Source organism: Pyxicephalus adspersus, chromosome 6 (genome assembly GCF_032062135.1).
Source record: "Pyxicephalus adspersus chromosome 6, UCB_Pads_2.0, whole genome shotgun sequence".
NCBI lineage: Eukaryota > Metazoa > Chordata > Amphibia > Anura > Pyxicephalidae > Pyxicephalus > Pyxicephalus adspersus.
The window spans coordinates 52733290-52747879 of record NC_092863.1 but is presented as its reverse complement, the minus strand read 5'-3'; the positions used below and the strand labels follow the sequence as shown (position 1 = coordinate 52747879).

The window sequence follows — 14590 nt, the reverse complement described above, 5'->3', positions numbered from 1 at the left end:
GTACCCACTGGAGAAATTTCCTTGGTGCTGGGTCATATGTCCCAGGGACAGCAGTAAAAGGAGAGCAGCATAGCATGATAATGTTGCTTCTGCAAGGATACAGTGCTGTAAATAAGTATCATTTTATAATGTTAAGCTATGTACACACATGCAATAATTGTTTGAAAACGACTACGACAGATCAACGATTATGCACGATTATTTTGAACAATCGTATTGTGCACAATTCTGTACATGATGTAATGATATGATGGTTCAAATATAATCCACCAACAATGTACACACACCAGATACCATCGTTTCATTGATTCAGGAAGTGACATGTAAAGGAGAACGTGTACTGCAGAACCATCCAAGGTCACTGAACAACCGTACACACAATAGATTGCAAATAATCATCGCCCAATCAGATCTGCCAGGGTGGTCATTCGTTTCCAGCATCAATCCTCATCCTCATGTGCACTTTTTTTGTTAATGATTATCGGACGAATGGTCGTTTGTCATTTGTTTCCAACGATAATTATTGCACGTGTGTACTTGGCTTTAGATACAGGACTGCATATTAAGGTCAATGGGGTAAAAAAAAGAAACTAATGCAACCACCACATCTATGGACTAATACGTTTTAATAAATACATTTTTGTGGGGTTTGTGGAAATATGTTTCAATCCTTCATTTTATTACAAATTGCAGTGCAGTTGTGTTTTTGCAAAGATTTAAAGGTATTTATTGAAACGTGCCTTTTGTCTTCTTCCTGCTATCCATTGGTACAACTTTACAAGGTAGTAAAAAAAAAAAAGTGTGGTCTAAAAAGGTCACTGGAACAGGTACAGCTGGACTGATGATGTTATTGTGTATATTTGCTACACTGTGAATACTTAGAATGATATACAATAAACTGCAAATTATGTCATTTATTAAAAAATAAAACTGGAAAACCTGATTTCAATATGCCACTTGGACCTTCTCCTTTCTGTTTCAGTGTCATTGCCATGTGTCAGTGCCAGTTAAGATAATCTAGAATAGTGGGTGCCAGGAAAGTTTATTGTTGGAGTGCCCCACTCTCCACCCTGCTTGTCACCTTTCACACATGTGAGTTACAGAGCTGGGAGTGTTCACACCCTTGACAAGCAAAAAGCTAAAAAAATGGTTTAGAGTGGTTAGGTACACAGCAGGTTCCCATAACCTGATGGTTTGTTAGTGTCAAGAATGCTCCCTACATGGTACACTCTGTGAGCTGTGACTCTTCATGGGCCCAGAACAGAAGAGGAGGAAAAAGCTCTGCCAGTACTGAAGATGGTAGCATAGGTGAGAAGGGGAGGTGCGAAGAATATTGCTTCCTTTTTACTGTGCATCTTACTGCAGATCCAAAATAATGTTTGGATCCTAAAAGATTCTAGACAATTTAGCAGCCAATTGATTCTAAGACACGGATCTTTTGGATTTCAATTAGTTATGGATAGATCAGAAATGTTAGTAATTATTGATCCAGAGTAAAGAATCTATAGCTCTGCTAAAAATGTAAAAGTTCCTCTGATCCATAAAGTGTATTAAGAACAGTGGAAAGTGTGGAAATAGCACACTGAACTTTCTTTTCTGAATAGTTAAACTATTCTGAATTGTATATTTTTCCAATATCTGAAAACAGGTCTAAATATTATAGAAGCCTCCTTCAAAAATCTTGACAGCAATTTGATGTCTTGCTGAGTAATATGATTGTCCCTTTCACTTAAGTAGGACATAATCCATATTACAGCCCCCACGGATGCTTTTACTGTACTATTTTTTTTAAAGTGCTTTGTTTTTGCTTTGTCTTACATTGCTTCCAGGCATTATCACTAATGTGGGTATCCCTGCCAGCTGTTTTTTTTACTTTAAGTGTTCTACATGACCTTCAGTGGTCACTGTGCATTGCAAAGCTGTCCTGTCTCCATTTGGCTAAGATGTGCAGCTCAACAAATTTAACCTGGTTTTAAACGTCTTGCATGAAGAATCTCTATGTGAAGGCAATGTGATCACAATTCTCCTTTTATTACTTGTAATTGTGTGACCTATTATAACCACGAGAGCTAATCTTTCAAAATGGCAAAAAAAATGATCTGTGTTATATTGCTTTGCCTGTTAATGTGTAACATCACAACCACAAAGTTGCATTTATTTTCTCTCACAATAGCACCTACGCATTTAGAGATGTAGCTATGAGTCTCCTATTTCTTACATAAATGTTTGTATAATAAAAGTAAAAGAAAAAGCTAAGCCCTGCATAACCTTATGGATGAGGTCACATTGAGGGTAAATGCTGCTTTTGTAAAGTGACATGGTACAAAATACCCAGTGTTTAGTGTCCACATCTGGAATGATGTTACTACTTTTAGCCCACAGCAATGTACCCTAAGGCAGTCACTGGGAATAGTCTAGTCTGCATGGGAACTATATCAAAAATGAATATAGCTCACTATCTGATGTTTTCCAGTAAATGGACACAAATAGCTTGTTATCACCTAATTTGCAGTAGTGTCTATAATTCACATACATTTTTATTGGCCTCTGGTCTTCAGCTATTATCACCATCTTCAAAAAAGTTGAACTGCAACCTGCTGTCTGCTGTTAGGCATATTAACCCAACCTCCATCTAGAGAGTAAAACCTGAATTAAATTGCCCAGCAATAGATGACATGTGCTGATCAGAACCCTTACAGGAGAGATGTATCATATCTATACATGGCACTTCCCCATGCAGGGCTTAGGATCTTCCCACAGCCGGAGAGGAAGGGTTCAGGAGCATATCTGTAGAGAACAATGAGCCTGAATGAGCCAAATAAGCCCACAGTGAGGCTTTAACCTGACGTTACCCCCAAATTTTAGCTTATTCATTAAAATTACTTTGTTGTGACGCAGCAATTTAATTTGAATTGAGTTGTCTTACTGTGATGTGCATCAGTAGGTGAATGAGCTGTAATTGATTGCACAGGTGAGAATCCAGGGTTCGATCACAGTGCTAGGTTTGTACGAGGGGGTGCTGAGAATAACTGAGAATAAAGTTCCTGGCTTTGCCCCCTTCCAGATGAAATAGAAAAATTAGTGTGGGCCCATGTGACAGCCTAATATCTTAGTATGTAACTGTGCAAATATCAGGTCTTTGTGATTCTTAAAACCGTTTTTTCTTTTAGTGAGAAGCTGTGATGGCAGAGGCACCAGCAAGTTTCACATTGTTGGAGTTACGGGCCGTCATGAAGTTTTTGTTTCTCCAGGGAAAGGAAGGACACTTCTCCCCCAGTGTTTGTGACATCTCAGTGTGAATGTCCTTTGGTGACTTTTCCTGGAAAAACAAAGTGTTAGTGCTTTTTTATGTTATGGTGATAATTTAGAAAACAATCAGTACATTTTAAAGTAAATTTACTGTGTGTAAAAATAGTAAAGTTATTGCAAACTTCAGAAAAAATAAATATTTTATTACATTCCCTCGTCACACTTAGATATAGGATTGTAAGCTTTCTAAATATTGTCATTAACGCTAGTAAATACCTGGTGATCCAGCCAGTATCTCTTCTTGCAGCATTTCCTATGTTTGGTGACAACACACTAACCAGGAGCTGTACACTTCTTCTAATAGTTGTAAGCATGTACTGCAAAAATAGCACCCCTTTCCAACAATGAATGAGCCTACAGTTCTTGTTACCAGCTCTTGACATCACAATCATCATGGGTGACAGCAACTCCTCTACAGAGTCACAATGTCAAAAGGTGCTGTAAGAGCAGCCAAGTAGCCTCTTGTTAAACTAGGTGACTGCCCCAGTATTAATAAGAATCTCTGAGCGAAGGTGATTGTGGCCATGTGACCACTCCAAGAATCATCTACAAAGCTATTTGACTCACAGTTTTGCACTCAAGAGGCTTTCTTTTCTTTTTTCATAATGAGTATGATTATAACATTACTGGATTCACTGTTTGCTTTGCATATGCTTTAATTCTTCTGCAAATAAAATACAACATAAGGTAAGATTAGTCAGACTTCAAAAATCATGAATATGGTGATGTACATCATTACACAGTAGTAATGGATTATTATTTTTAAATTAAAGTCACGTTAGGAAATGCTACTGTATGTAAAGCATAAATAACTTGTTTGTAGCTCTGTGTTGCTTTACAGCAGAGCATTCCCAGCTCTGTTTTTATGAGTAGAGGGACATTTTATATTGAGCACCACATGAACCCAGAGCTTGACATGACTTTGTATCTACATGAACACTGGATTAACATGCATTATTCAGCAGTATATTACTAGCTGCCTAGAACATCACTTGTTCTTCAATTTGTGTGTCAGGTTTAGAAGTTCCAGTCCCCTTTTATCGGAAAAAGATGTATTCAGCTGGAAAAAGCTTTTAGATTGAGGTCCTTGTGGGTTTTTTGAGCCTTGCAGTATGAAATTTGCTCACTGAAAATATGTGTTGATTAAAACATAAATTTGAAGAAGTGTAAGCTGTTTGAAAGTGAAGACTAACTTTGCTCTTTTTTTGAGTTTTGTGACAATAGTGGCAGCACAATTTTAAAATCTTTGGTAACTTTAAATATTTCAGATCCTCCATTATGTACCATTGTAGCATTAATTATTTTATTAGTCTCCCAGCTAATTCTTCACACTCTGAGGGAAAAAAGTATCTAGAGATTCCATCTTAATAAGAGAGACACCTGAATATTAGATGGGTGGCAAGTAGAAGCAGGGATGTGCAGCAAACTCTTCAGGGCCAGGTGCTTAAATGAAAAAGGGGCATCATTCCAAAGGGACAGTCTACTTTATACCAGGATTTTATTAAATAAAAAAAAATAATGTGAGCTTAGAAAGATTTGACTGCAAGCAGAGCTACAATCTGTACATCTTGTAGAGACCACCAGCCCATTGTAATGGACTAAGAAGGCCATAGACACATTAGAAAAGACTAAGGCTGCTTGCAGTTGCAAACCGCTGCTTTAAGCCGCTCCCAGATGCCCCTCTTCAGTACTGTATAGACTAACTTGGTTGTCTCATGTGGTTGAGAGCAGTTACAGTTGCAGTTTGCTTGGTTCAATGTTTTTCTGGGATAAGGGATCTTTCCCAGACCTCCATCAGCAACCTCAACTGCTTTCCAGCCACTGTGAGCTGCAGTTGAAGGCGGTTCCATTCAGGTCAATGGAAGCGGCTGGCCAATCAAGGACAACTAGAGGCAACATTTGCATTTAACGTCCGCAGCAACAATTCATCACAAGCTTAGTCGTCTGCACAAAGTGATTTCTCACTTCAATTTAGCGGGAGTTTAGTTTAGTTGGGAGTGGTTGGAAAAATGGTTTAGCCTGTGACAGTCAAATGTAGGTCAGAAATTGACCTAAAAATGACCATCAACATGTTCCTCAAAAAGTTTTATAGTTATTAAGAGGCAGTGCTGTTCTGAAATCTTTTGGCATTCTTACACAGAGATTCTTTTCAGCAAGCTGTGGAAAATACCAGGTGTTTAACACATACAGTCTCACTTTTAGAGCCTCTGTTGTGCATATCCAAAATGCAACACTAACTTTAATAAATATCAAACCACAGTTACAGGTAGTGAGATCATGTTTGAATTTTTAAGTTAAATATTCCACTCAAGCTTTTAAAGTTGAATAACTAATTCGGGAATACTACATCATCAGTCTCCCTGATGAATATGGATTTGCATTAAACTATACAGATCTCTGGATAGATAAACAGTTAAGATGCACTTGTGGTGAATATTTTAGTATTTCTCTGATTCTAGATGCAAGAAGAAAACAACGTTTGGCATCAGTCAGTGTTGAAGGAATTACATTACAATTAAACTGATAGAAATGGTAAAGACATAACTGGCATCTTAAACCTGCGCTGAGAAAAATGTATACACTGCTGACCTGTCTATCTGAAAATGCTTTTGTCTGGCTGAAAGATACTCTGCCTTTAGTACTGTTAGGTCATAGAGTAAGCATACAGGTCATATATTCTGAATATTACTTGATAGACCTTGTTTTTGACATCTTAACAATTCATCCAAACTGGATTCATAACTGGCGTTCCAGATTTTAACCCAGAATTGCCACTCTGAAAAACTGAGATGATTTAAAGAAAGTTGGAGTGGCATAAAGGTTGTTTGATCAGCAAAAACAATCCATTTCTCCATCAGCAAACCCTGCTTTCAACAGTAGTCTGAGCATTCAACAGTGTAATAGCAGTTACTGAGGTTCGTCACACTGGTTAAGGATTGGAATGCGGCCAATATGGTGTAATAAGTGAAGAAGAAAGTGTAAGGATGCACTCCTTCAATTTCAAGCCAATTTATTTATTTATTTTTGTAGATACTTCTTTTTGCATTTCCATTTTACAGCAGCATGCACCCTATTTTTACAATATTCACACAGCACAATAGCCACCAAATATACTTATCACACGGCATTATGCACCCCAAATTAACTCATCACCATACTATAAAGTTTATGTACCATAAAGCTAAACAACACCAATACACAGAACCATACTTCCTACATATACTTATTACACAACAACAACCCAACCCAAGCACTTTTGTAACTATGAATCTCAACAACACAAACCATGTAGAGCTACATTGAGGGAAAGAAGTATTTGATCCCCTGTTGATTTTGTACCTTTTCCCCTCTGACAAAGAAATGACCAGTCTATATTTGTAATGGGAGTTTTTTTGTAGGTGTGAGAGACAGAATAACAACAAAAGAACCCTCAAACACCCAGTGCTCAAAAGTCAGAGCTTGATGTGCATTGTAATGAGTGAAATAAGTATTTGATCCCTTCACTAAAGATGACTTAGTACTTGGTGGCAAACCCCTTGTTGGCAATCACAGAGGTCAAACATTTCTTGTAGTTGGTCACCAGGTTTGCACACATCTTAGGAGGGATTTTGTCTCACTCCTCTTTGCAGATCTTCTCCAAATCAGTAGGGCTTCGAGACTGATGTTTGGCAACTTGAACCTTTAGCTCCGTCCACAGATTTTCAATAGAATTAAGGTCTGGAGACTGGCTAGGCCACTCCAGGACCTTCATGTGCTTTTTCTTGAGCCACTCCTTTGTTGCCTTGGCCGTGTGTTTTGGGTCATTGTCATGCTGGAATATCGGTCCACGACTGAAGGAAGGAGGTGGTCACCTAAGATTTGACAGTACATGGCCCCGTTCATTGTCCCTTCACTGCGGTAAAGGCGTCCTGTCGCCTTAGCAGAAAAACACACCTAAGGCATAATGTATCCACCTCCATGTTTGAAGTTGAGTTGAGTTGATGCCAAAGAGCTCAATTTTGGTCTCATCTGACCACAACACTTTTACCCAGTTCTCCTCTGGATCATTCAGATTTTCATTGGCAAACTGCAGACGGGCATGTACATGTGCTGTCTTGAGCAGGGGGACCTTGCCCAATTGCTTTCTTGGTGAATATGGTCCCAGCTGCCCTGAGATCATTGACAAGTTTCCCCTGTGTAGTTCTGGGTAGCTTCCTCACCGTTCTCATGATCATTGCAACTCAACGAGGGGAGATCTTGCATAGAGCCTCAGACCGAGGGAGATTGACATTATGTTGTGTTTCTTCCATTTGCAAATTATCGCGCCAACTGTTGTCACCTTCTCACCAAGCTAGTTGGCGATAGTCCTGTAGCCCAGTCCAGCCTTGTGTAGGTCTACAATCTTGTCCCTGACATCCTTGGACAGCTCTTTGGTTTTGGCCATGGTGACTATTTTGGAATCTGATTGATTGATTACTTCTGTGGACAGGTGTCTTTTATGGTACTGTAACAAGCTTGGATAAGGAGCACTCCCTTACAGAGGGTGCTCCTAGTCTCCGCTCGTATCTGCATACAGGGTGAAGAAGTGGGTGCCTAAAATCTTGCTGATTGATAGGGGATCAAATACTTATTTCACTCATTACAATGCACATCAACCTCTGACTTTTGAGCACTGGGTTTTTGAGGGTTCTATTGTTGTTATTCTGTCTCTCACAGCTACAATAAACCTCCCATTAGAGTTATAGACTGGTCATTTCTTTGTCAGAGGGCAAACGTACAAAATCAGCAGGGGATCAAATACTTCTTTCCCTCACTGTATGTCCATTAGTCACACTCATCACCCTAAATGTATACATCATGTGTAACACAGGGTATTTCAGATACACTAATCAAGCAGCATTGTTTACCTTGGATATACTCATTGCACTTGCAACATGCTCTGAATATCATATTCTCTAAGCTACAACCTGCATAATAGGCATCAGTCAATGGTCAGACCACAGCCATGTCTAAAGGTGTCATATAGCAGTCTTTTTAATCAGTTGTAGTAGGCTATCTTGTAATAAGTCTTGACAATGTTCACTAAATAAAATGTAATGCCTCTAAAGGCTCAGAGCAGCCCTTTATTGAAGGATTTTTTAGATATGTAAAACTTTATCTAGAAATTTTTTCAATCGTGTATATACATCCTATATTTGCCTACAGTTCAGCTTTAAGTCATAGACTGAAGTCCTTGTTGTGAAAGTAATGTTTGTTCTCATAAACCATGTTTATCTTTCCCCCTTTAATTTACCAGCATTTTAAGGCTGGGTAGAATGTATTTTTTTCAGCTCTAGATAGCGACAGCAATGAATTAAGTAATGTAGAAAACTCTCCAGACATTCATCAATGATATTATCTCCTAGGAGCTACAAGTGTATGAGGCATCCATAACAGGAGTTGTATTCTGAACTTGTATATAGTGTCATTAAGAGGCCATAATCTATAGCTACCTACACTGAATAGGGCACTAAGAGCAACTCATTTAAAGCAATTAATCAAACCACGCCGTGCTGAGGTCTAAATGGAGGCTGTGCTAATGGAATCATTAGCGTAATGCTACTGTAAATTTATCAAGAGAGCAGATACATATAATCTGATGGTCAGTACAATGTCTGTAGCTAGGACATAGCTGAAGCAGTTTATAATCATTCTCTGGCAATCAGTGGTTGCCTTTTTGCACATTTAGCCCCTGGGGACAGCTGCTTTGTATAATGTTCGTAAATATCTCTGCAATCTGCCAAGACATTTCTCCTCGAATAAGAGGCAATTTTCTTTACCAGATTCAGCAGTTAGATGCTTGTCGGCATTGCTGCGTTTTATTTGCTTTTTTTTCTACCTACTCACCAGTAATTCCAATGTGCACAAGTTAGGGAAAGACGACCATACATTACCTGAATTAAGAGCAAACACGTTTGTTAAAAACAACAACATGGGATAATAGCTCAAAATGTCCCAAAGCCTTTTCCAGCTGCAGCTTTTTTGACCTGATTTATTCATAATGAGGGTTTTCTCTAAAAAAGTTCCCTTTTATTGGTTTGGATGTGATGGGCTATCAATTGCATCTGTATAATAGATTTATTTAGAAGTTATTATTATCAATTATCCCTCTGTACAATAGCATCTGGGTGAACCTATAACATGGGTCTATTTTATTGATATTATGTATACACTACTGCAGGTTTTAATGGGAATCTGCCAAGGAAGACACATGGGAGCTGCCATTGCTGACTTGTTTTTGAATGTGTAGGTCCCAAGGTTGTGATCTGTATTGGAGATGCCTAATGAGATACAAAAAATGTATGCAATAGCACTGACTTAATATTGAATGGATCAAACATTGTAGCTTAAGTTTGTTTAGGCCATTTTTAAGTCAGTGCAATCTGCATGATATTTGCATACAAAAGTCAATACTTTTTTATAACAGTTACAATGAGTTTACAGCACTACTCACCCTGTTTTGTCTATCTCATTTTTACATGCAGGATACTGAACTTCTAAACACAGCCATCCTGACGGGAAGAACAGTGTCTATCCCTGTGAAGGTGATGGCCGTTCAGGAGGAAGGCTCTGTAATTGATGTGTCTGACTCAACTGAGTGCAGGTCAGCAGATGAAGATGTCATTAAGGTGAGATCTCTGATCAGAACCCTTATTCTAAGGTCAAGAACGTAAAAATCGTGACCTCACATCTTCCATAGTTGTCAAGCATATAAATTCTGTTATAGAGTGTTTTTTTTCTTATAAATTGATATGGAATGCTGGTATAGAATTCTTCTTACTCTGGAGTGCTTTTCTCAACTTTTACCCCAGAGGAATCCTTAAAATTATTTTCAGGTCTTCAGGAATCCCTTTTAATTAGGTGGCAGTGGAAAAAATTCTCCTTACATTATTTGGTAGAATGTTCCCCTTACAGTGGTCTTTTGAATGCCACCCTTAATGAAAACTAAAATGATCACTGCTGACTCTGGAGTTGTTTTGACTCAAGAAATAAGCAGGCATCACAGAATCAGAGGTTAAAGTGGAAGTAAATTTGGGAAAAAAAACTCACTCACCTTTACCTTCGCAGATCTGTTGATCATTTAGCAGATTTCCAGGATTGGGTCCCATGTGGTCCCGGTAACCCCCTGCGTCTGTGCTGGGCACCGCCATCTTCTATGCCACCCGATGTCCCGCGCAAGATCGGGTGACGTAGATGGAAAAAAATGCAACGTTCACTGTACATGTGTGAGATCAGCATTTTTTTTAACCCATTAAAGAAAAAGCCTTCTTCAAATGCGTGAGATCGGGAATGCGCAGAAGGAGCAGCCAGAAGCCATGACGTATGGATCCCAGGAGGCTGTGCGCTCATATTCGGTCTTTATTACCCCATACATCAAGACAGCAAGTGGAAGAACTTTACCCTTTTTTAAACCCCTCCCCCAAAAAAGAAGGTAACTTTTACCTTTTATGTAAGGTAAAAAATGTTATTAAGAGCCCATGGGGGAACTTAAGGCCTCTTTTAGACCTGTGGTTTAAAACTGCACAGTTGGTTGATCTAGGGAGCATAGCAAACAGCTGCTATACACCCAGGAGCAACAAACCGCACTGCAGGTCAATGCATTTTCATATATTGTCCTTGTAATGGTGCAGTTATTTCTCCAGTGTGGGTAAAACAACTGCACAGGCAAAATTACCAGGTTGCTTTGAGGAACTGCGATGCAACCCTACCAGAACGCAAATTAAACCGTGTGCAAACAAGTACACAAAATAGTTCCCAGCCAATCCCATGAGGTTGAGTGGGAGTAGTTGGGATTGTGGTTGAGAGTGCAGTAAACTGCAGAGTTCACTACAGGTCTGAAATAGGACTAAAAACTTGAAGATAGCTTGATTATTGACCTTTTGATTATTTACTTTTAATAAATGGCTTTCCAAGAATATTTGCAGCAGCACATAACAATCTCTACTTCACTACTCTCTATTTTTTTTATTTGATGCAGTTTTATTTTCTAGTCTTTTACGCTCACAAATTTGTAAAATATGTAAGCAATGTGTACTGTATGTAATCTGATATATAAAAGAATATGTGAAGTCTAATCTGACAATTTGTACCATTATGGGGTTTCTTTTTTGCAGGAACCAATAAAGATAATGTATAGGCAAAATATATTTTTAGTTTGGATAAAATCAGGAATAAACTGGTGTTTCCATCTTTCCCATATTCTCTAAATAAGTAGCGCCCAAAACTTTTTTAATCTGGGGGTAAAACTTGTCGGCCACAAAGCAAACAAACATTCAAGATGTATGTTTGAAACTGGTATAATTTTAATTTAAAATTAAATTTATTTGAAATGTTTCTAGTTACTGTAACGTACCTGCAACAAATAAAAAAAAAAAAAAACAAAGCAAGAATTTCTTCACTCACCATTTGATACTCATTTTTTTAATGCAACCTTTTATTAACCTCCCTGGCGGTATTCCCAAGTGTGGTGAATTTTCCACACCAAAAGCGGTAACCCCGAGCCACATTCTGGGTGGAATTGCCAGGGAGTATAAAAGTCCTACCTGGTTCCCATGTTCGAGTGGCATCCTCCAGCAGTGCCCGTGGGGTTCACCAGCGATGTGTGTAACCTGGTGATGCCCGGACGACATCTGCGTCCCCAACATGTGAATCTTGAGGATGCGACGCCAGGGGAAGCAGATCCCGGGCATCTGCTCGTGAGTGTGTGGCTGGGAGGCAAGACCATGCGGCTTGGAGGCGGGACCAGGCAGGAAATTTAAAATACTAAGTTTTTTTCAATGTACCGCTTTTACATTTAAAAATACTTAGTTTCATACCGCCAGGGAGGTTATTGAAAGATACAAAACTAATGCACGCCCCATTCCACACAAGACAATGAGCAGAGAGAGCAGAGAAGGAATGAGCAGATCTGGCAGCTATACGGACCGGCTCTGGCCCGTGGGCTGTAGGTTTGGCAGCCTTGCCCTAATTAATTTATATATGGAAGCATCTGTGTTACCACACAGTTCTTTTTTAACTTTTATTACATTATTTTGTGGAAATCAAAAAGAAAAATCTAAAAATATGCATATCAGTAATTCTGTTACTGGAAACTTTTTTTTTTTTACTGTATACAGCTAATTTGCTTCTTAAAATACATTTTATTATTTACTGTAATTTTAGTACATCAGCATATAACACGGTAGGATGTATATAGAACCAATTTTATTAGCCCCCTGTTAAAGAAGAACTCACATTCCAATTTTCTAACTACCATAATCATTAGAAAGAAAGGCACTGGAAACAGGATTAAAGCTAAAAATGAAAAAAAAAAAGTGAAGTAAGTTCTCTAACACAGAAGGGACAGGGTATCTCTCTTCTATAAAAAAACAAAACAAAAAACAAATTAGCTTTACGGCCTCAAAATTTTTTAACGAGTTGAGGATCTTTGGCAATCCAGTCCAGCCATGCCAGAATGACTTTGCTCATGCACATGGAAATTCAATTATTCCCAGTAGCCAGGTATGCCAGGATTGTAAACTGCGTGAGCTGCGTATGCGCATGATTGCTTGCAATTTTTTCAATTTTATGTTTAGGTTCACTTTAACCCATTAATATGGTCAGGGCACTTGGAAAAAAATCAATCATGCTAAGAACATTCAGATAGATTTATGGATAGGACTGGAACTTAAAGCTGCTAAGTAATCATGCTGGCAAGTTTTGTTCCTTGGAAACCACTAAAAAAGTTGCCTAATGGCAAACCCCTTAAAACCAAACCTGTGCGAAATTTGGAGGCTATAAGGCCTGCTTTCAAACTTTAGTACTTTCTAACTTTGTGTCCTGGAACAAACAAAAAGTCAGATTTTCTGATCTACCAGCTTCTTCTCTGTCAGTGACTTATGAATTGTTTACACTATTAGATCAGCATAGCCACCAAAAAATCTTTTACAAAAAAAAAAGGTCAGTATATGACTTTGTATTTTTCTCTCTGCACAATTTTGCTTTCAGCTCTCTACTCCCTGTTCAGTATAGTACATGGGGACATTTGGTATTTATGCTTTTGTGGAAGATTTTCACAAATATTAGGCAAATACTTGTATTATGCTACTGTGGATTTATCAGACAATAGTTTTTTTAGTGTTACAGGAAAGCTACCTTTTGTAGAGATTGTTACCTGTTAGTGTAACATGTATCTTATTAAAAAAAGCATGTGAATGGCCATATGTAGCAGTAATTAAACATAAAGCAATAAAAGTGTTAAACATTATGTGCATTTATAATCATGTAGATTTAGCCTATCAAGTCAAGTTGATGTTATTTTAATGTGAGGAAGTAATAACCTTAATTCCTACATTGATATAACTTTTCATCCAAACTGGATCCAAGCATTGTGTAAAATAGCCGCAGGCTTTTCTATTCTGTGTCCTTACAAATTCTTGGTGGCTTTTTAAAGTTCCGCTACAGTGAACCTGTTTGAGTGATCTGCTTTTATATATTGTTAGACTAATACTCTGTCCTCCCACACGCCTTTCCAGATAATCCTTCTCAAACCTAAAAGAATGCATCTACAACTGAGGGCAATTAAAGGAGATTTTCTGTGCGCATTAAAATATTTCTGCCCAGAAACCTTGAGAGCCTCTGCACAAATTGGCTTTCCCTTCATTTTAGTGTTCTGTTTTCATCCTTGTTCTGTTTTGTGACATTGTCTTGTATATAAAAGAATAAAAAAAAAAAACAAGCTCATGCTTCAGATTTTAGATGCCATCTTTCATAGACAGTGGCAGCAGATTGTTTTGTCTCAAAAATCTGGTGCAACAGAAGAATAATAGTGACAGCATCTTAAAAGGACAGACACGGTGGCTTTGCAGTAAGGTTAACACAATTTTCATAAACATAATTGAAAAATAATTGCTACGAGCGTCTTTTGGAAATTTATCATTAGTAAAAATTACCTTTATGGCAGTTTTTCAGATAAAAACTGCAGTGTTTATTACTTTCCACTATCTTCTGTGGCACACAAGGTGTCTGGGAGCAGTATTAGGCTGTCACTGCTTAATTTTTTAAAACTGACTTAAATTGGCACTACTTATATGTATGTGTGAATATATATATATATATATATATATATATATATATATATATATATTTAGTGGTGCCAATTTAAGTCTATGGAGAAAGAGGTGGCAAACTCCTGGACTCTGCATATATCATCCAACCACTTGCCAAAAAGAGAGATTTCAGTTCTTTCTGGTGTCTGGACAAAGATTGAAATAGAATCATATAT

The 14590-nt window shown here is 38.1% G+C and overlaps 1 protein-coding gene across 1 annotated transcript in view; it reads left to right on the top strand.

Moving 5' to 3' along the window:
* Positions 1-14590, top strand: part of TMEM132B (transmembrane protein 132B) — a 282852-nt gene that overhangs the window by 222966 nt on the left and 45296 nt on the right. The window contains exon 5 of the mRNA XM_072415758.1: positions 9813-9956. Coding sequence (XP_072271859.1) covers positions 9813-9956 — 144 coding nt within the window. The remainder of the gene's footprint in view (positions 1-9812; positions 9957-14590) is intronic.